Source organism: Hemiscyllium ocellatum, chromosome 7 (assembly GCF_020745735.1).
Source record: "Hemiscyllium ocellatum isolate sHemOce1 chromosome 7, sHemOce1.pat.X.cur, whole genome shotgun sequence".
Taxonomy (NCBI): domain Eukaryota; kingdom Metazoa; phylum Chordata; class Chondrichthyes; order Orectolobiformes; family Hemiscylliidae; genus Hemiscyllium; species Hemiscyllium ocellatum.
Window position 1 is genome coordinate 52117994 of NC_083407.1, and position 19976 is coordinate 52137969.

The window sequence follows — 19976 nt, forward strand, 5'->3', positions numbered from 1 at the left end:
AGAGAAACTGTTCCTGTTGGCTGAAGGATCAGGAACTAGAGGATAGAGATTTAATGTGAATGGCAAAAGAGTTAAAGGTAACATGAAGAAATTAATTTTTACATAACAAATGATTAGGAACTGGAATGCCCTGCCTGAGAGTGCAGTGGAGGCAGATTCAGTTATGACTTCAAAAGAGAATTGGATAATTACCTGAAGAGAAAATTATTTCTGTGAATCAAACAGCATAGGTTAAAACAGGGGATTATGGCTTAATATCCCATTTTAAATCTCTGCTAATTATGATTTTGACTTCAAATAATCATATTGAATGAGAGAACTCACTTATGGGGATGAGCGTCCTCTGTGCCTACGTGGCACCTGACAAATGTACTGCGTACTTATGAAAACAATAGGAAATTGCCCATTCCATTTTAAAAGATGTTGTGAAATTAAAAGGGTTCAGAAAAGATTTACAGCAGTTACCAGGATTGGAGGACTTGACCTATAACGAGAGGCTGTCTTGACTGGAGCATCGGAGGCTGAGGGGTTACCTTATAGAGGTTTATAACATCATGAGGGGCACAGATAGATACATAGCCAAGATCTTTTTCACAGACTAGAGGAGTTCCAAACTGGAGGCAAAGGTTTAAGGTGAGGGGGCAATATTTAAAAGGGATCTAATGGGCAACTTTTTCACGCAGAGGGTGGTGCTGTAAGGAATGAGCAGCCAGAGGAGGCCATTGAGTCATAGAGATTTACAGCACAGAAACAGACCCTTCAATCTAATTTGCCCATGCCACCCAGATACCCTAACCTAATCTAGTCCCATTTGCCAGCACTTGGTCCATATCCCTCTAAACCCTTCCTATTCATATACTCATCCAGATGACTTTTAAATGTTGAAATTGTACCAGCCTCCACCATTTCCTCTGGCAGCTCATTCCATACATGCACCACCCTCTGCATGAAAAAGTTGCCCCTTATTCTCTTTTAATTTTTCCCTACTCACCACAAACTTATGCTCTCTAGCTCTGGAAAGCCCCACTCCAGGGAAAAGACTTTATCTATTACCATATCCACGTCACTCATGATTTTATAAACCTCTAAAAGGTCACCCCTCAGCTGCCGATGCTCCAAGGAAAACAGCCCCAGTCTCTTCAGTCTCTCCCTGTAGCTCAAATACTCAACCCTGGCAACATCCTTGTAAATCTTTTCTGAACCCTTTCAAGTTTCACAACATCCTTCCAATAGGAAGGAGACCAGAATTGCACGCAATATTCCAAAAATGGCCTAACCAACGTCCTATACAGCTGCAACATGACCTCTCAACTCCTATAGTCAAGACTCTGACCAATAAAGGAAAGCATACCGAAGGAGATGGTGAAGGTGGGTACAATTACAACATTTAAAAGGTATATGAATAGGAAGGGTTTAGAGGGATATGGGCCAAATGTTGGCAAATGGTTGGCACATTTAAGTTGGACCAAAGGATCTGTTTCCGTGCTGTATAACTCTATGCCTCTATAACTCTTCCTTTGCCAAATGTTTGCTGAGTTAAACTCTCTCTAAGGTTCCTGAAAGCAATTGATTTTTTTTACTCCATGCTTTAAATCTGTAAAACTCCCTGCTACTTAATACTTCATCGTGTTTTGAACCAACCTAATTGAAAAGTTCTGGAGAGGTTTGACAGGGTTGGCACTGAAAAGTTCTTTATGTTGGCTGGATAATCAAATACTGTGAGGGTCAATCTCAGGGTAAGTGCAATTCATTTAAGACTAATGAGAAGAAATTTCTTCACACAGATGGTTTCAATTAGCTAAACCAGACAGTCATGAATGTTCCATCGTCGGGTATATTAAAAGCGGAGATAGATTTTTTTTGTTTTGGCCTGTAAGGGAGTTATTATGGGGAAAGGCTAGGGAAGTAGGTTGAAGGCAGAAGATCTGTCATGATTGCATTGAATGTCTGAGCAGGCTTGTGGGGCCATATGATCTACTCCTGCTCCTGGACCTAAGGATTGTTGATGTAGGAAATAAAACTGTCATGTCAATGCAGTAGCTAATCTATGAATATGATATAAGTAAATTATTTGGTTTCAATGAAGATGTTTTGTTTAGTGGTCAAACTCAAGCATATTCTGCTTAATAATGCTTGACATCAACATTTCGAAGGTAAATTTTAGGAAATGATGCTAACTGATGATGAAATTCAATTACTTTAAATATATATTGGAAATTCAGGAGTAATAATAGGTCTCACAGAATTGGAAGGGATTTAACATTTTTAAAACAATATCCTGTTTTTCAGAACGACAAGAAAAGCTTCAGATTCTTGCTGGAAAGATTGAGAATGAAAATGGAAAATTGACAAAATTGCGAACAACTATTCTTCAAGAATTCTCCAGAAAACGAAATTCAAGAGGCATTATCTTCACCAAGACACGCCAAAATGCACATGCTCTGCATGAGTGGATAGAAGAGAATGAGAAATTTAAGGAATTTGGAATTAAGGCTCATTACTTAACTGGAGCTGGCAATAACAGTCAGTTCAAACACATGACGCAGGTAAAATGCTTTCTTCAAAAATGAAGTCAACTTTGTTTGCAGTGATCTCAGAACTCTTACAAATTACATATTGGGTTCATTCTTCATTTCAGAAATTTACATTTAAATAGTGTCTTTAACTTAGTAAACATCCGGAGATACTTACCAGAACTATAATCAGACTAAAAATTAATGCTGAATCAATGAAGGAAACATCAGGACTTAAAATACATTAGTAACATAAGTAAGATGTATTGTATAAGATCAGGTAATGTGTGGCATGTTTTATGAGCATATCACAGATTAAGAGTCGTGAGGCAGGGATAAGTATGATGGATGGAGAGATGGCAGTGGAAGTTATTTATGTAGAGTATCAGAGAACTTTTGACAAACTTTCACACTGGAACTTTTGGAGAAGATTAAGATTACTGCATTTGAGGTGAGCAGATTGAAGTAAATAAGAATTAGAAAGATAGAAACAGTAATAGTTAAAAGTACTTTCTCAATGGATAACAATGTTCAGCAGGTGCTCTATTTTAGAATTATTTTTATTTATCACATGCATTTCTGATTTGTATTTGGACTGGAGGGAATAGAAAGCAAATCCGAAAACAATATTAGAACAGGAGACACAGTAAATATTTCTGTGGATCAAAAGAATGTTGATAAGAGATCTGCCGACACCCCAGAATACTCACAGTGTGTATGTGGGAGGTGTACATGAGCAGTACCCCTTGCCAATGATGGCATTCCATTCTGTTCACCCATGTTTACTGTGCTTATTTGGATGCCACCATATTTTCACTGGCAGGGTATTTTACAATGTGTCCATGTGCAGAACTTTGTACATGTTCAATGTGAACCTTGCAGGGACATCAGGAGAAAGCAGCTGATGGAATTTACTGTCACTAAATGTGTAGTACGTTTTGGTAATAATTAAGTTTTTGAAGAGATGATTTATAAGAGTAGAGGTATTTGGGGCTTAAGGTTCGCAGGAAAAGCACCTCATTCACCCCTTTAATGGTTCAGTGCTCCCCAACGTAATGAACTACCTGCCTCTCCCAATCCACTAAAAATCAGTTGAAGCCATGGAGGCTGGAAATGTGAACATGAGCACTAAAAATCTTGTATGCTGAAAAATAACTTATGTTGCACAGATTTGGTAATTCTGAAGTTAATGAAGGTGTGCTAAGAAAACAGTATGAAGTAGTCAGAAGCTGGTAGCCTCCAATTAAGCATAAAGTGAGTGAGCACTAAGAAAGAAAGCTAAAGGCTAGAAGATGCATCGTGTGCAGATACACGAGATGCATCTGTGTCCCTGTACAAAGTGGCCTGACAGAATCTAAGTTCTAAGTGTCCCTGAAATAAAGTGTTGAAGGGCTGAAGTGGTACGTGAAGTGCACCTGGAGCAGGCATAATGATGTGGTGAGGCTGGTGTCCTCGCTGTGCTGACTTGCATGGATAAAGAGCCAAAGAACATTGTGGCCATAAGGTATGCAGCAGCATTATGGTGAAGAAACAATTGGATCGTTGTCTTGATAAGCAATCGGTAAGCTGCAGTTGCCTGGGCACACACTTTGATTTACATTTTGGGAAGAAGAGGACAATTAAAAGTGACATTGAATAAGACAAATTGGGTTATTAATGCATGAAAGTAAGGAAGTTTTTGCTCAATGGCAAGATTCTTAAGTTCCCCTTTAAGGCTTAAGAGGCAAACCGCAAAAATTTTCTTAATATTTTCTCATACTTTTCATTATTACTCTAGCCACACCAGGGAGGGGAAAATTCCTCGCTATTTTGACTTCACACAAACTACTTAGTTATGCATTATAGGGAATAATGGTGTAGTGGTAAGATCACTGAACAAGTAACTTAGAACTCTAGGCTAATATCCTGAGGACAGATATCCAATTCCACCATGGATTTTAGCACTGCACTGTACTTGAAAAGATGAAGTCCTGCTTTCACACTTGACATATTTTTAATCATGTTCACTGGCTCCACCACTGTGCTTAACAGAATTCAGAACAGATCTTGCAGCTTAAAACTTGGCAACTTTCAGTAACAATAACTTTGTACTCAACTGCAATCTGTAAACTTATAGACTGAATTATCTCCCCCATTCTATCATCATCGTCAAGCCAGGGGATCAAGTCTGGTTCAATGGAGAGTGCAAGCGGACATGCCAAGAGCAGTATAATATACCTCAAAATGAGATGTCAACTTCATGAAACTACAAGACAGCTAAACCTATTTGCCAAGCAGTTGAAGCAGCATGCAATAGACAAAATTAAGTGATCTCACAAACAATGGATCAGATGAAAGCTTTGCACTCCTGCAATGTCCAATCTTGGATGGTGGGAAACAATCAAACTACTAAAAACTCAACAAATAACCAACCCTCAAAAATGAAACACAAAAGACAAGGGTGAACATCAGCAATTATTTTCAAGCGGTACTTCCAAGTGGACGATCCATCTCAAACTCTTCCTTAGGTTTACAGCATCATGAAAGCTATTTAATACAACTCACTGTGATATCAAAAAATGCCTGAAGGCATTGGTACTACAAAGGTCTGGGCCCTGACAAAAATCTTCAACGGCAGTGAAGACTTATATTCTGGAACTATCTGTATCGCTAGCCATGCTGCACCAGTGCAGGTGCAACACTGGCATCCACTAGACAATTTGGAATCCCTCCCAGGCATGTCCTGTCCAAAAAAAGGCAGGGCAAATTCAATCCAGTCAATCACCACTCTCTCAGCCTCATTTTAATCATGAATAAAATGATGGAAGATGTTGTCGATAGTAATATCAAACAGCAATAATCTGGTTACTGACGCTCATTTTGGACTGTACCTGTGACACTCAGCTCCTGACCACTGTATAGCCCTGGTTCAAACATGGCCAAAACAGCTAAACTCAAAAGGGGAAATGAATGTGACTGTCTTTAACATCAAGGTGCTCTGGCAAAATTGAAGCCAATGGAAATCAGGGGTAAAATTCTCCAATGTTAGGAGTAATACCTAACAAAAAGGAAAATTGTTACAGTTGTTGGAGGTATGTTATCTCAATCGCAAGACATTACCGCAACAGTTCCTCAAGGTAGTGTCCTAGGCTCAACCATCTTCATTTTCTTCATCAACAGCCTTCTTTTAGAAGTGAGGGTGCTAATTGATGATTGCATAATGTTCAGCACTATACCCTACTTATTTGATATGTAGGGCATCTGTACCAGTGTACAGCAAGATCTGAACAACATTCAGGCTTGAGTTGATGTGTGGCATGGGCATCATTTGCCACCTAAATGCCAGGCAGTTATCATCTCCAACACAAGAGAATCTGACCATCACCCCTCGATTTTCAAAAGCATTACCATCAATGAATCTCCAACTGTCAACATGCTGGGTGTTACCATCGGTCAAAAACTGTACGGGAGTAGTTGTGGAATTCAAGAGCAGGGACTTTTGCAGCAAGTAAACCACTCCCTAATCCTCCAAACATCTGTCCAACATCTAGAAGGTACAAGTCAGGTGGAATACTCCTGTGGCGTGCAAATCCACCAAGTCTCAAATAGTTTAACACCTTCCAAGACAAAGCAGCCCACTTGAGCAGCAACCAATCCACAAACATAAATATTCACTCCCTCCAATGCAGATGCACAGTGGCAACAATGTATACCATCTACAAGATGCACATCAACAGGTCACCAAAGTTTCCTCAACAACATCTTCCAAACACATGAACACTGCTAGTTAGTAGGACAAAGGTAACAGATACATGGGAACGTACCTACAAATTTCCCTCCAAACCACACCTGCTTTGGAATTTCATCACTCTTTCTTTACTCTCCTCGGGATCAAAATTGTAGAGCTGCCTTTCTGACAGCAATTTGCATGTACTTACACCCGATAGACTGCAGTGGATCGAGGAGGTAGCTCACTATCACCACTTATTAGGGCTGGGCAATAAATGTTGGTCTTCCCAATGAAGCCCATATGCTGTGAAAAAAAACCAAGGATTGTGAAACATTAAATGGAATCTCAATAAAGTACAGATCCACCCTCTGCTCCATTTCCTTACTGTACATTCTTTTTTATGGAATTGCATTATATCAAATGGAGATAGGATGGAAAAGTACAAATTGTAATTTCTGAAAAACATCTATTATATGGGTAGTTTCAGTTAAACTTCCTCTCTTTGTATTTTTTATTGTAGATTTGTTTAAATATTCTTATGTGGAGGTGAATTAAAAATGCACAGCATGGTATCTTTTTTTCAATAATTTACGTTATCAGGGTGTAAAAATTAGCATATTATTATAGCTTTTATAAGCATGGCTATAGTTTTACATGTAAACATTAAAGGTTTGGCCTTGGAGACTAATTTAATGCTGTTCATTCAAATTTGGCCTAATTTAACTGTGGCTTAAAGCTCATAAAAATGAGTAGTATATGGCTAAACATTATTTTTCTACTGTAAATGTTTTCGTGCATATATTAAATTTATTAAAAATTCTTCTATTTGTTGAAAAACAGAATTCCATATTAATTAAGGGGGAAATTAAGACTCTCAGAATTTGCACAACATTAGATTTTACTCGTAATAGAATAGCCTAGAAATAAGCTAGGCCATAATCTAATTACATCATGTATAAACTATTACACAATGATTTGTTGAGTATTAACCAAAAAAAAACTCTTTTCTACTTCAATGTCAGAATTAGTCAGCATATTATTATTCTGCTTTAATGTCCTCCTCAGCTGCTAAAATCAATAGTGGGTCTATGAGGTGATGAATTTGTCTCTAGCTTGACATCTTCTTAAAGATAATTGTGAGTGTAGATATATAGGAGTACATAACTAAATTTCAGGTTTATTAGCTATAATCTATATTCATGAACTGTTTACCTCTGAGCTTCCAATATCTTTATTCTTTAAATAGAACGAACAAAAGGAGGTGCTGAATAAATTCCGTGATGGAGACATCAACCTGCTGATTGCAACTACTGTAGCTGAAGAAGGTCTCGACATTAAAGAATGTAATTTTGTAATCCGTTATGGTCTAGTCACCAATGAGATTGCTATGGTTCAGGTAAGTTTATTTGAAATAGAATGCATTAGATTAAACATTGTAGTTTTGCACCATATTGAATTTTTGACATGAGATATAATCCTTACGACATGCACCTTTGGGAGTATATGTCTTTAATTCAGCATTGAAAAATTGTTACAGTTATGTAGGAAGAGGGTATAGAACTGAAACGGCTGAACCACTGCTTTTACAATGTGCTGTCCTTCTATGTGGTTCTTGAACATGTGTCCACTCTCAAACTTTTATCCATCTTTCTTGGAAATCCCATGTTTGAATATTTTTAACCAAGTTTACACAGTTGCTGCAATTCTAAAACATATTACCAAAGTTCTAAATTATATCTGATGTGACTGAGACAAAGATAAACTTATGCCTCTTTGTTTTCTCAATATGCGTACAGTCTTTTACATGCTTGATCATTCCATCCTGACAGTACCCTCTCCAACATTATCTAGGGACTCTGCCAACCTTGGTTCCATTTTGTTTATCTGGTTGAAATAAAGAATCACCTGCAATGGCTTCAACTCCCACTCTTGTAATCTTATCTCCAGTGCCCCCTTAAGGACCTATCCTTGCTCCACTCCTATTTCTTATCTCCACTCTGCCCCTTGACAACACAATCCAAAATCTCATTGTCAGTTTCACTTGTACAGCATGACAACACCCAGCCCTACCTCAACACCATCTTGCTTGACCTCTCCACAGTCTCGTTTTAACTCTTATTACCTGCTTGTCAATATCTAGCACTGAATGAATAAAAATTTCCTCCAGCAAATTATTGAGAAGACCAAAGGAAATTGTTTCAGTCCTACGCAAATTGTACTCCCTAGCCAGTGACTCCACCAATTTCCAAATGTATCATCACCCAATTCGGTCCTACTTCATCCTGCTAGCTGTTGAAATTCTTATGCCTTTGTTACCTCTAGATTGACTATTCAAACATTTCCCTAACCAGCCTGACAATATCTATCCTCCATAAGTTTGTGGTGCCAATAACTTTGCTCCCCACATCCTAACTTGCAGCAAATCCTGTCCAACCATGATACCTGTAATCATTGACCCTCATTACTCCTAATTGGAAATGCGTGGATTTTAAAATTCTCATACTTTTTCCTCATCCATCCATAGTATCAAACCCTACTATTGCCACACACACCCTCTCTTATCCTCCATAAAGACTGTGGCGCAACTCAACACATAAATTGCAACATCGCTGCCCTGATTCACCTAAAATCATACCATAATCCACAAATGATTAGAGCTTTGTTTTGGTCTGTTCAATCCTCAATGCTTTCCACCCTAGTTGGACAGTCTCATTCAGCCATATATATTTAACCAATTCACAAGAGAAGCAGAGCATGCTGGTTAGTTGCCCATTCCAGAGTCCAAGTCAATCTTCTGACTGAATTTGGTAGATGAAATGCAATACACCAAAAAGGCATCCCATTGTTGCTCATCAGTTTGAAGACTGTAAACATGGCCAGAGCTAACAAGAGCAAGTTACATTTTGGAGCAAGGTCTGTTGTGGGGGAGTTGGTCCAGATTATGTTTGAAGATTCGATCAATTTCTACCTAAAATATTTATCAAAGTATGATTAGCTAGGGAATCTGATTTCCTTATTAAAAGGTATCTGTTACCTGAAGCATGCAAATGCTTTGGACATAACTTTTAAGATGGACAGTACGGTTATCAACCCCATAATGAGGGATTATAACCTCATTGATTTCAGGCAAGGATATTTGAAATCAAACTCAGTCCACTTTGTTACTCTCTTGCATGTTATTTTGATATTATATAGTTATTCTTGTTATTCATAAGAAATCATTACAAGATAAAAAAAAATCAAGGCTTATGACAGAGCAATTGTCATTGTGACCTTTCTCTTCATTGAAATACATAGTTAAGAATCACACAACACCAGGTTATAGTCCAACAGGTTAAATTGGAAGCACCAGCTTTCGGAGTGCTGCTCCTTCATCAGGTAGATGAAGGAGCAGGACTCCGGAAGCTAATGCTTCCAATTAGACTTGTTGGACTACAACCTGCTGTTGTGTGATTATTAACTTTGTGCACCCCAGTCCAACACCGGCATCTCCAAATCATTGAAATACATAGTTTTAGGATGTCTCATCTCACTGAGAGTTTTCTAAACATACATTTATTCTACCGTTAATATTGCTGATTTGCAGGCTCGCGGAAGGGCACGGTCTGATGATAGCACTTATGCCTTGGTAGCAAACGAGGGGTCAGGAGTTCTTGAACGCGAGAGTGTGAATGTTTATCGTGAGTCAATGATGTATGCAGCAATTCAAAAAGTGCAGGAAATGCCAGAAGAGGAATACAAAAAACAGGTACATAGAAGAAGTATTTCACAGATGAATTCTTTGTGCCTTTTTTTTTCCTGAATACTGATGACATTTTTAGTGATTTGAATTTGAATTTCCACTCCAAAATGAACTTTGATCAGTTAAATTTGTTTAGATTTTTGCGTGTGATTGACTTTTACTCAAGTATATATGGTAAGTTACATTTCAGAGTGAGCAATGGGTTGAACTTTCACCTGATGAGACACTGTAACTGTAGAAGTCCTGTGGAATTTATATCTGTGTCCTATGATCATGCCCCACTAGCTACCTGATGAAAGAGCAGCGCTCCAAAACCTTGTACTTCCAAATACACCTGTTCAATTATAACCTGGTGTTGTGTGATTTTTAACTCTGTGCACCTCAGTCTAACACTGGCACCTCCACATCATGTACATACTATGGCCATTGTAAAATCCGTCTCCTCCCCTATATATGTTGCCATGGGCTTTTTGCACACATTAATTCTCATTGATGTTAGTGTGCTCAACGACTATTGCAGTCAGCAATCACAATCTAGAATAAATGCAAATTTCAGTGGTTAGCACCATCATTTCTGATTCAGAAGGTTGTAGTTCACATCCCAGTGCAAAGATCTTCACATCATCAACCTAAGATTTTGATACAGTACTGAAAGAGAGCTACACTGTCAGAAATGGTATAAAGGCTCTATCTGCAATCTCAGATGAATATAAAATTCTGCATAAAGCACAACACAAAGAAGAGCAGGGACCTTGGCCAATAATAATTCATCAACCAATATCACTAAAATTGATTTTTTGCTGGTTATTTTATTGTTAGAGGATCTTACTGCCTGCAAATTGTCTGCTAAATTTACCATGTGACAAAAATGCTTATGGATCTAAGATTGTCATAATCTCTCGAGATTTAAACATACTAAGATTTTGAAATTTACCAAAAAATGTAAGTTATTTTTATCCTTTCATTTGTTCTGGCTTTTACAAGAGGGAATACCTGTGATGAAAAACATTTATTGAATAAAGTCAGTTGTGTAGACTTCTCCACTGTATCTGATGCAGTTGTTTTATCTGGTGTACACTGCAAATGCAATTGACACAAATGAATTGTGCCTTTAGGCCCGGCACTTCACATGAATTGCACAATTGTAAACTATCAAGGCAGCTTTCACATTTTACAGTGGCATGTTTCGGTCAAACTAATAGTTGATAATCAAAAATAATGCCAGTTATCTTCATAGTTTCTTCAGTTTACAGGCAGTAAAGCAACAAAAACAAAACTGTCAGAGAATTTCAAATACTAATAACTTTATTTCTTTCCCAGTCTGCCTGCACAAAGCATAATAGTGATTTGTTGCTTAGCTTTTCTCCCCAGTGCTTTTTGGTGGAAATTGTTGGCATTCTGCTTGGGTATTTTTTGTTTCAAAAGCTGATTGTTTCCACATTGAAGGTATTGAGTTTGAAAACAGAATAACATTTTAAGAATTTAGCACATACTGAGTTGGTGATGCTTTTTTGTGGGATGCATTCTTTCCAAAAAGTGGATCTGAAAGTGATTACATGATGGCCCTGAAATAGCTGATGTATAATTTGTAAACAGGGTCGATTCCAAAATGCATTGAATGACTAGTCTTTTCCATCAAGATGAAACCACACTGCCCAGGAAAATTAAGAAGTGTTCTAATGTGCTTAAATTCTCTGAAATTCAAATAAATTGGAGATTTAGCTGATCAAACGCGATTTGGGATTGTAACTAAAATTTTATTTAATCAACAATAACTTAACAGCAATTTAAGAGGTGTAAATTTTATACTGTAATGGTATATAAATCAAATTTTAAGAAGCATTTCATAAGGTACCTCACATTAGATTGCTTATTAAGACAAGAGTCCATGATGTTGAGGTAAAATACTAGCTAACTAGCAGAAAACAAAAATTTGGGAGAAGGGAGGTACTTTCGGGATGGCAACTTGTAACTAATGGAGTACCACAGGAATTGGTGCTGGAGCTACAACTATTTACAAAACAAATGACTTGGATAAAGAAAGTAAGTGTACCACAGCCAAATTTGTGGATGACACAGAGACAGAATGGAAGATGATGATGCAGAGAGAAATCAACAGGTTAAGCAAGTGGGCAAAAAGCTTGGCAGATGGAATATAAAGTGGCGAAATGTGAGGTTATGCATTTTAGCAAAGAAAAGGAGTGGATTATTATTTAAATGGCAAAAGATTATAAAAAGCTGCAGAATAGAGGGAGTTTGGCATCTTCATGCATAAATTACAAAAGCTAGCATGCAAATTCAGTGGGTAATATGGAAGGCAAATGAAATGTTGGCCTTTAATTCAAAGCGAATGGAGTTTGTAAGGAGGGAGGTTTTTCTAAAACTACACAAGGCACTAATCAGACCACAGCTGGAATACTGTGACCAACTTTAAGTTCCTTATCTAAGAAAAGGTACATTGGTATTGGAGGCAGTCCCGAGATGGCTGACTAGGCTGACATTGGTTTGGATGGATTGTCTTTTGAGGAGTGGTTGGGTCAGCTGGGCCTGTTCTTATTGGAATATAGCAAATTGAGGGGGACCTTATTGAAACATACATGATCCCTAGGAGATTCGATAGGGTGAATGCAAAGAGGTTGTTTCCTCATGTAAAAGAGTCTTGGACCAGAGGCATAATCTCAGAATAAGGGGTCACACATTTAAGATGAAGTTCAGGACAAATATGTTTTCTTAGAAGATGGTGGAATTCATTACCACAAAGGGCTTTCAAGGCTGGGTTGTTATGTCTATTCAAGGCTGATATAAGCTGATTTTTAATCAGTTAGGGAATCAAGGATTAAATGGAAAAAGCAGTAAAGTGGAGTTGAAGATCAGTCATGATCTCAGTGAATGATGCAGCAGACCAAAAGGCAGAATGCACTACTTCTGCTCCTATCTCTTATGGTTTTAAGTGTAACATAGAGCATTGTTTAACAGTTGTATAATTGCCATTTGCTTTTCCGATGATCAGATAGTAGAAAGGCAGTGGCAGAACATCATGGAACACAGATTGAAAAGGAGGAAGAATTTGGCAAAAATAATAAAAAGTGATCCTTCCAAAGTGACCTTCCACTGTAATACCTGCAGCACGCTTGCTTGTTCAGGAAAAGATATTCAAGTCATCGAAAACATGCATCATGTCAATGTCACAGATGAGTTCAAGTAAGATTTCTTAAAACTTCTGAAAATTTATCATGAAATGCATAAAATCTTCAATTTTTGTTATTGTTCACTCCATGCTTTCAAATGTGCTAATATCTGAAATAAAAGTAAATTTGTGGAAATATGAAGATCAAACAGCCTTTGGAAAGAGAGAAAATAGTGCTTTCGTATTTGTACTTTTGCTCAGATGTTAGATAAATCTGAGGTGTTTCATTTTGGTAAGGCAAATCAGGGCAGGACTTATACACTTAATGGTGGAATCCTGGGAAGTGTTGCCGATCCAAGGGACCTTGGGGTGCAGGTTCATAATTCCTTGAAAGTGGAGTAACAGGTAGACAGATTAGTGAAGAAAGCGTTTGGTACATTAGCCTTTATTGGTCAGTGCACTGCGATGAAAAGTTGGGATGTCATGCAAAGCATTGGTTAGACCACTTTTGGAATACTGCATTCAATTCTGGTCTTCCTACTATGGGAAAGATGTTGTTAAACTTGAGAGAAAAGATTTACAAGGATGTTGCCAGAGTGTTTGAGCTACGGGGAGAGGCTGAATATGCTGGGACTGTTTTCCTGGCGCATTGAAGAAGGAGGGGTGATCTTTATAGAGGTTTATAAAATCATGAGGGGCATAGATAGGATGAATAGCCAAGGTTTTTTTCCTCAGGTGGGGAATTCCAAAACTAGAGGGTATAGTTTAAGGCAAGAGGGGAAGATTTAAGAGCAACTTAAGGGACAACTTTTTCATGCAAAGAGTGGTATGTGTATGGAATCAGCTGCCAGAGGAAGTGGTGGAGGCTGGTACATTTATAACATTTAAAAGGCATCTGGATTGGTATATGAACAGGAAGGGTTTAGAAGGGTATGGCCAAATGCTGGCAAATGGGAGTAGATTAATTTAGGATATCTGGTCAGCATGGACGAGTTGGACTGAAGGTTCTGTTTCTGTGCTATACATCTCTATTACGCTATGACAAAGTTACTTCTGATTAAGGGTACACTGTTACAGTTATGATGCTTATAAGATTATTTCGTTTGTGACTTAAGAGAAAATGAAGTGTGTCCACTGACAATAGGTATGGATGACCTGGTTGCTAAGGATTAAAGGAAGGCCTTGATTGTTTTACTGGAAAGAAGGTGTAAGGTATACATCCTTGCAGCCAATGCCAAAGATGGGATGTCAGTGGTCAGACTGCATTTCGATAGGATGTTGGTGGACAAACTGAAGTTCTCCAAGTCCAGTGTTAAAAATATCAGGTTGTAAAAGGGTACTTTAATCTGCCAATTGGATTCCTGATAGGACAGAATCCATACAGTGCAGACTTAAGCCATTTGGCCCACTGAGTCAACATTAACCCTCCCGTTCAGACACCTCCACACACTATCCCGGTAACCCTACATTTCCCATGATTAATTCATCTGCCCTGCATATCCCTAGATACACTGGGCAATTTAGCATGGCTAATCCACCTGCATATATTTCGACTGTGGGAGGTAATTGGAGCACCCAGAGGAAAACTCCATAGATACTGGGAGAATGTACAAGCACTACACAGTCACCCAAGGATGGAATGAAACCCAGGTCTCTGTTGCTGTGAGGCAGCAGTGCTAAGTACTGTGCCACCCTAGAGTTGGGCTCTAAAGGATGGCTAATCGTAAACAGATCCTCTGTCACTTCTGCCATGTACAAACAGATCCTCAGCCAATTTTGCCACCTACAAACAGACCACACTACTAGACATATATTTCCCTCCCCAACCCTATCAACATTTCAGAGAGACCATTCCCTCCATGACTCCCTTGTCAGATCCACGCCCCCACCAGCCCTCACCCTACTCCTAGCATCTTCCCCGCCACCACAAGAAGTGCAAAACTTGCATCCACACCTCCCCTCTTACATCTGTCCAAGGCCCCAAAGGATCCTTCTACATCCAACAGAAATTTACCTATACCTCCACAAATGTCATCTACAGTATCTATTGCACCCGATGTGGTCTCCTATACATCAGGAAGACAGAACACCAACTTGCAGATCGTTTCAGAGAACAGCTCTGGGATAGCCATACCAACCAACCCCACCGCCCTGTGGCTGAACACTTCAACTCCCCCTCCCACTCCGCCAAGGAATGCAGGCCGGGGCTTCCTCCATCACCAAACACTAACCACCTGATGCCTGGTGGAAGAACATCTCATCTTCCGTCTTGGGACCCTGCAACCACATGGGCCTAATGAGTTTCCTCATTTCCCCTCCCCCACCTTATCCCAATGCCAAGCCTCCAATTTGGCACTGCCCTCTTGATCTGCCCATCATCTTTCCCATCTTCTGCTCCACCCTCCTCTGTGACCTATCACCTTCTTCCCCACCTTCATCTACCTATTGCACTCTCAGCTACCTTCTTCCAAGCCTCAACCCCCTCCCAGTTATCTCTCAGCCTCTCTACCCACAAACTTCATTACTAATGAAGGGTTTATGCCCGAAACATTGATTCTCCTGGTCCTCGGATGCTGGCTGATCTGCTGTGCTCTTCCAGCACCACACTCTCGACTCTGATCTCCAGCATCTGCAGTCCTCACTTTCTCCTAATCAGAGTTTATACTTACATTCAAGGATTATGGAATTTATAATACAATGGGAAAGGATGCGATGGAAGTTATTCTAAAAACTGGCTTACAGGCTTCCTTAAAATATTACTGTATGTTATCGACAGGTTAGTTAATCTGTCAGGGTCCAGAGAGAAAGGGAGACAGCAGCTACAGGCTGAAGGTCTCTATGGTTTACCATGCTGGAATGCACTTGGATTGGAAAGGTCGAATTCATGAGGATTTTGAATGAGTCTGGAAGATTCATCTAGCTTGCCTTAGAAGGGTTACATGTTATCAAGTTGAAAAATAGGTTAACTCTCAGAAGGCAAAAATTATTTTGGGGTGATTCTGGGTGAATTGAATGTTTACTTAAAGGAAGGTGTGTACATCTGTCAAGTTTTTTTTCCCTTGTGATAAAAATAAGAAGGGGAGTATTCTTGTTCTTTGGTTTAAAATATATGTTCCCTAATATATATGTTGTTTAGTCATCCTTTCAGCTATTGTCTGCAAGTTCAAAGTACTTTTCTCGAAGTCATAGTCTCTATGGAAATTGTAATAACACCATTTAGATATTCAATCTTTTTTTACTGACCTCCATTGTTTTTCCAGGATGTTCTGTCCTTATTTCCAATTTTTATGGGTGCTGGTAAATTGTGATATTACAGAGATTGCGTGCACCATTTTAAATTTGGTTCAATGGCACTGATAACAATATAATTGATAATCAATGTTTCATCTTATACCTTACTTAATAATAAATAATGGAAACTATTGAATGTTTAGATTTTGGTTTCAAAAAAAAAATATTTTTTGCAAACTTTAATACAAGTAGATTTTAACAAAGACATGCAGGTGCTAAGGCTGATGTTGACTTGGGAAATTAAAGTGCCAAGTTTCTAGAGTCGGTGATTTTGAATATTTCATAAAAGACAGTTTTTTTAAAATTGCTAAATAATATGTCACAGGAATTATCGTAATTATGTTTAATACAATGATTAAACCAGTAATTCGGGGCATAAATATTTAATTCAATTCACCTTAAACCTGAATTTTAATTATCAACATTTCCTTGTAGAAATTTATATGGTCAACGAGAAAATAAAGCTTTGCAAGAGAAATGTCTGGATTACCAAACAAATCAAGAGATCTACTGCAAGAACTGTGGCCAGGTAAAATGAGACTTAATCAAATGTATAACTTGTTTAATTACGATTTAATTAGTTGTCATACAGCTAACTGTATTCTTTTTGTTTTAAAGCCATGGGGTACAATGATGGTCCATCGTGGAGTCGACTTACCATGCTTGTCAATCAAAAATTTTGTTGTGGTTATTGATGAGAAGAACGTTGAAAAAAACACTTATAAAAAATGGAGCGAAGTTCCCTTCAAACTGCCTAATTTCGACTACATCAGATATGTTGAAAGTCCCAGATAATGTGTTGGCAGTTTCCATTTTAATTCAACTTACCATATACCTTCATTTTGCTGAACATTGATTATCAGTCAGTTAAATTACAGTCATACTACAGAATGCCTATAAATTGTTCTGTGGTTGAACTCTTATTTGTGCAATTTTAATTTACTACCAGCTTAACATCAAATGATTTCGATAACACTTTTCCTGTTGTAATTGCGTTTTTTATAATAATGAAGTGACAAGCATTTTTAAAACAAAAATCATGGGGAATTTGCTTAGGGTGTGCAACCCTTTACATTTTTTTGTGCAACCACGACCATGGTAACTCTATCGTGATGATTTTGCATTGCCTGCATAGGAACACATACACACTTTCAAACAGACATAGGTGATTCATTTAAACATTAATTAGATCACAGCAGAAAATGTGAACTTGAGATGATTAATCATGCTCAAAAATATGGCCCACATTCTGACATGCAAAAAATGCACTGATATTTTAGGAGGATGGGAACACTGGAATTAGGATGCCAAGTTTAATTGATTTTGAGGCTACAGTGGCTACAGAGAAGGTGTAGGATCACATGAGGATTAAACTGGCATCAGAAGTCGAAACATTTTTTGGCATTTAGCTTTACATTTCTTGGTAGTAAGCGAGCTGAGGATCCATAAATAATGGTGCTGGCTTCCTTTTGACAACCCATTCTTGAAAATGTATTAACCTTTTGCATGCAGTGAGCCTAAATTCTGCTTCAAGTGAGTTTGTTTTCTATATCCATTGCAGTGGCTGGGACATTTCTGGGCAGAAATGTTGATATACTTGTCCAACATATTATATATCTTCTGAGTAGTGCTGAAGAAATAAACACTGCATGGAAACACTTCTCAGTGTTGATATCTGCAACAGATCTGCAGATCCTCTAAGTCATTCTACTGAGATATAATTTATATTGCAAAGGAAAATAAAGTGTTCACCTTCCTGAAGGAGATTTTTGGCTACTATGGATTAGAAAGGTTTATCGTGAATTGAAAGCTTGGGACAGAAAGAACATGATCAGCAATGTTTTCATCTTACTGCTTTCTCAGATATATTTATGCACTTTTTATGAGGATGGAAAGTGCAATGTTTTGTGCTCAATAAAGATATCTTTTTATCAAATGTTTATTTTTCTGCCTTTTTAATAAACTTTCATGACATGCTGAAACAGTGAGGATTAAACCAGCATCAGAAGTCAAATTTTTTTTTGGTATTTATATTCAAATATTTTATATCAAATATTTATACCAAAAAGACACTGAAAATGCTGGAGAAACTCGACTGGTCTGGCAGCGTCTGTGGAGAAAGAAAAAGGATTAATGTTTCAAATCTGGTATGACTTTTTTTTAAGAACTGAAAGATATCAGAAAATAGTTTGTTTTTAAAAATAATTTTGACAGAAGCAAAGGAGGAGCAAGAGGACTGATGATACATGGGCTCAATGCAAAAGACAGTGGGATTGTTATTAATAGTGGAGAAAAAAACACATAAACAAGCGTAATTTAAAGTGTGAAAGGAAGAGAATTATACAAGCTACTATGTTCAAAGTAAACAGGATACAAATATGACACACCCCTGGGGAAATGGGCGGGTGGGGGGTGGAGGAGAGAATGTCAGTGAAAGCATAGAATTATAGAATCACTACAGTGTGGAAGCAGGCCATTCAGTCTATCAGGTCCACACTGACCCATTGAAGAACATCACACCCAGACCCAGATCCACCCTTCCCTATCCCCATAACCCCACATTTAGCATGGCCAATCCACCGAACTTGCACATCTTTGGCAGTGGGAAGAAACGGGAGCACCAGAGGAAACCCGCGCAGATGCAGGGAGAACGTGCAAACTTCCCATAGATAGTCATCTGAGGGTGAGGATTGAACCTGGGTCTTTGGCACTGTAAGGCCGCATCCCAACCACTACTGGTTACGAAAGGAGGGCAGACATAATGCGGCCAGTTTCTTAAATTATTGAACCTAACATTGAGTTCAGGTTGCTGTAGAAAGCCTAAGAGGAAAACAAAGTATTGTTCCTCAAACTTATGTTTTGCTTCATTGGAACATTGTAGCAGGGCCAGGGACAGCCCGAAACATCGATCTTCCTGCTCCTTGGATGCTACCTGAACTGCTGTGCTTTTCCAGCACCACTGTAATCCAGAATCTGGTTTCCAGCATGTGCAGTCATTGTTTTTACCCAGATACATGTGCATGTGTACGAAGATTTATTGAAATAGTAGGCAACTGGGAGGCCAGAGTCATTCCTACAGACAGAATGGATGTGTACTGCAAAATAGTCACCCAGTCTGCACTTAGTCTTGCCAATGTAAGGGACACTGCAATGTGAGCAGCCAATACAACAGACTAGATGGATAGAAGTACAAGTGAAATACTGCTTCACCTGGAAGGTGTGTTTGGAGCCTTGAATAGTGAGGAGGGAGATGATGATTGGACACGTTTTACTCCTGCTGCAAATACATGGGAAGGGTGCCATGGGAAATTGAAGAAGCAATACAAGTGATGGAATGGTCGATCAGGGTATCAGCGAGGGAACAACCACTGTAGAATGCTGACAGTGAAGAAGAGAAGATGTGTTTGGAGGTGGCATTCTACTGGAGGTGTTGAAAATGTCAGAGGATGATCCTTTGGCTGTGAGACTAATTTGGTGGAAAGTAAGGACAAGGGACCTCTCTAAATGTTCTTGGAAGGAGGGGGAGGGATGGAGGCAGAAGTCCAAGAGACGGGTCATCACGGTTGAAGGACCTATCTTATCTTCCTAAGCATT

At 38.6% G+C, this 19976-nt stretch overlaps 1 protein-coding gene across 2 annotated transcripts in view; it reads left to right on the top strand.

Annotated features, from left to right (window-relative positions):
* ifih1 (interferon induced with helicase C domain 1) overlaps positions 1-18291 on the top strand; it is a 123627-nt gene extending 105336 nt beyond the window's left edge. For both annotated transcript variants that reach the window (XM_060827189.1, XM_060827190.1), the window contains exons 11-16: positions 2290-2546; positions 7469-7618; positions 9809-9970; positions 12975-13165; positions 16818-16911; positions 17001-18291. In XM_060827189.1, coding sequence (XP_060683172.1) covers positions 2290-2546; positions 7469-7618; positions 9809-9970; positions 12975-13165; positions 16818-16911; positions 17001-17177 — 1031 coding nt within the window. In that variant the 3' untranslated portion in view covers positions 17178-18291. The remainder of the gene's footprint in view (positions 1-2289; positions 2547-7468; positions 7619-9808; positions 9971-12974; positions 13166-16817; positions 16912-17000) is intronic.
* The last annotated feature ends 1685 nt before the right edge of the window (positions 18292-19976 follow it).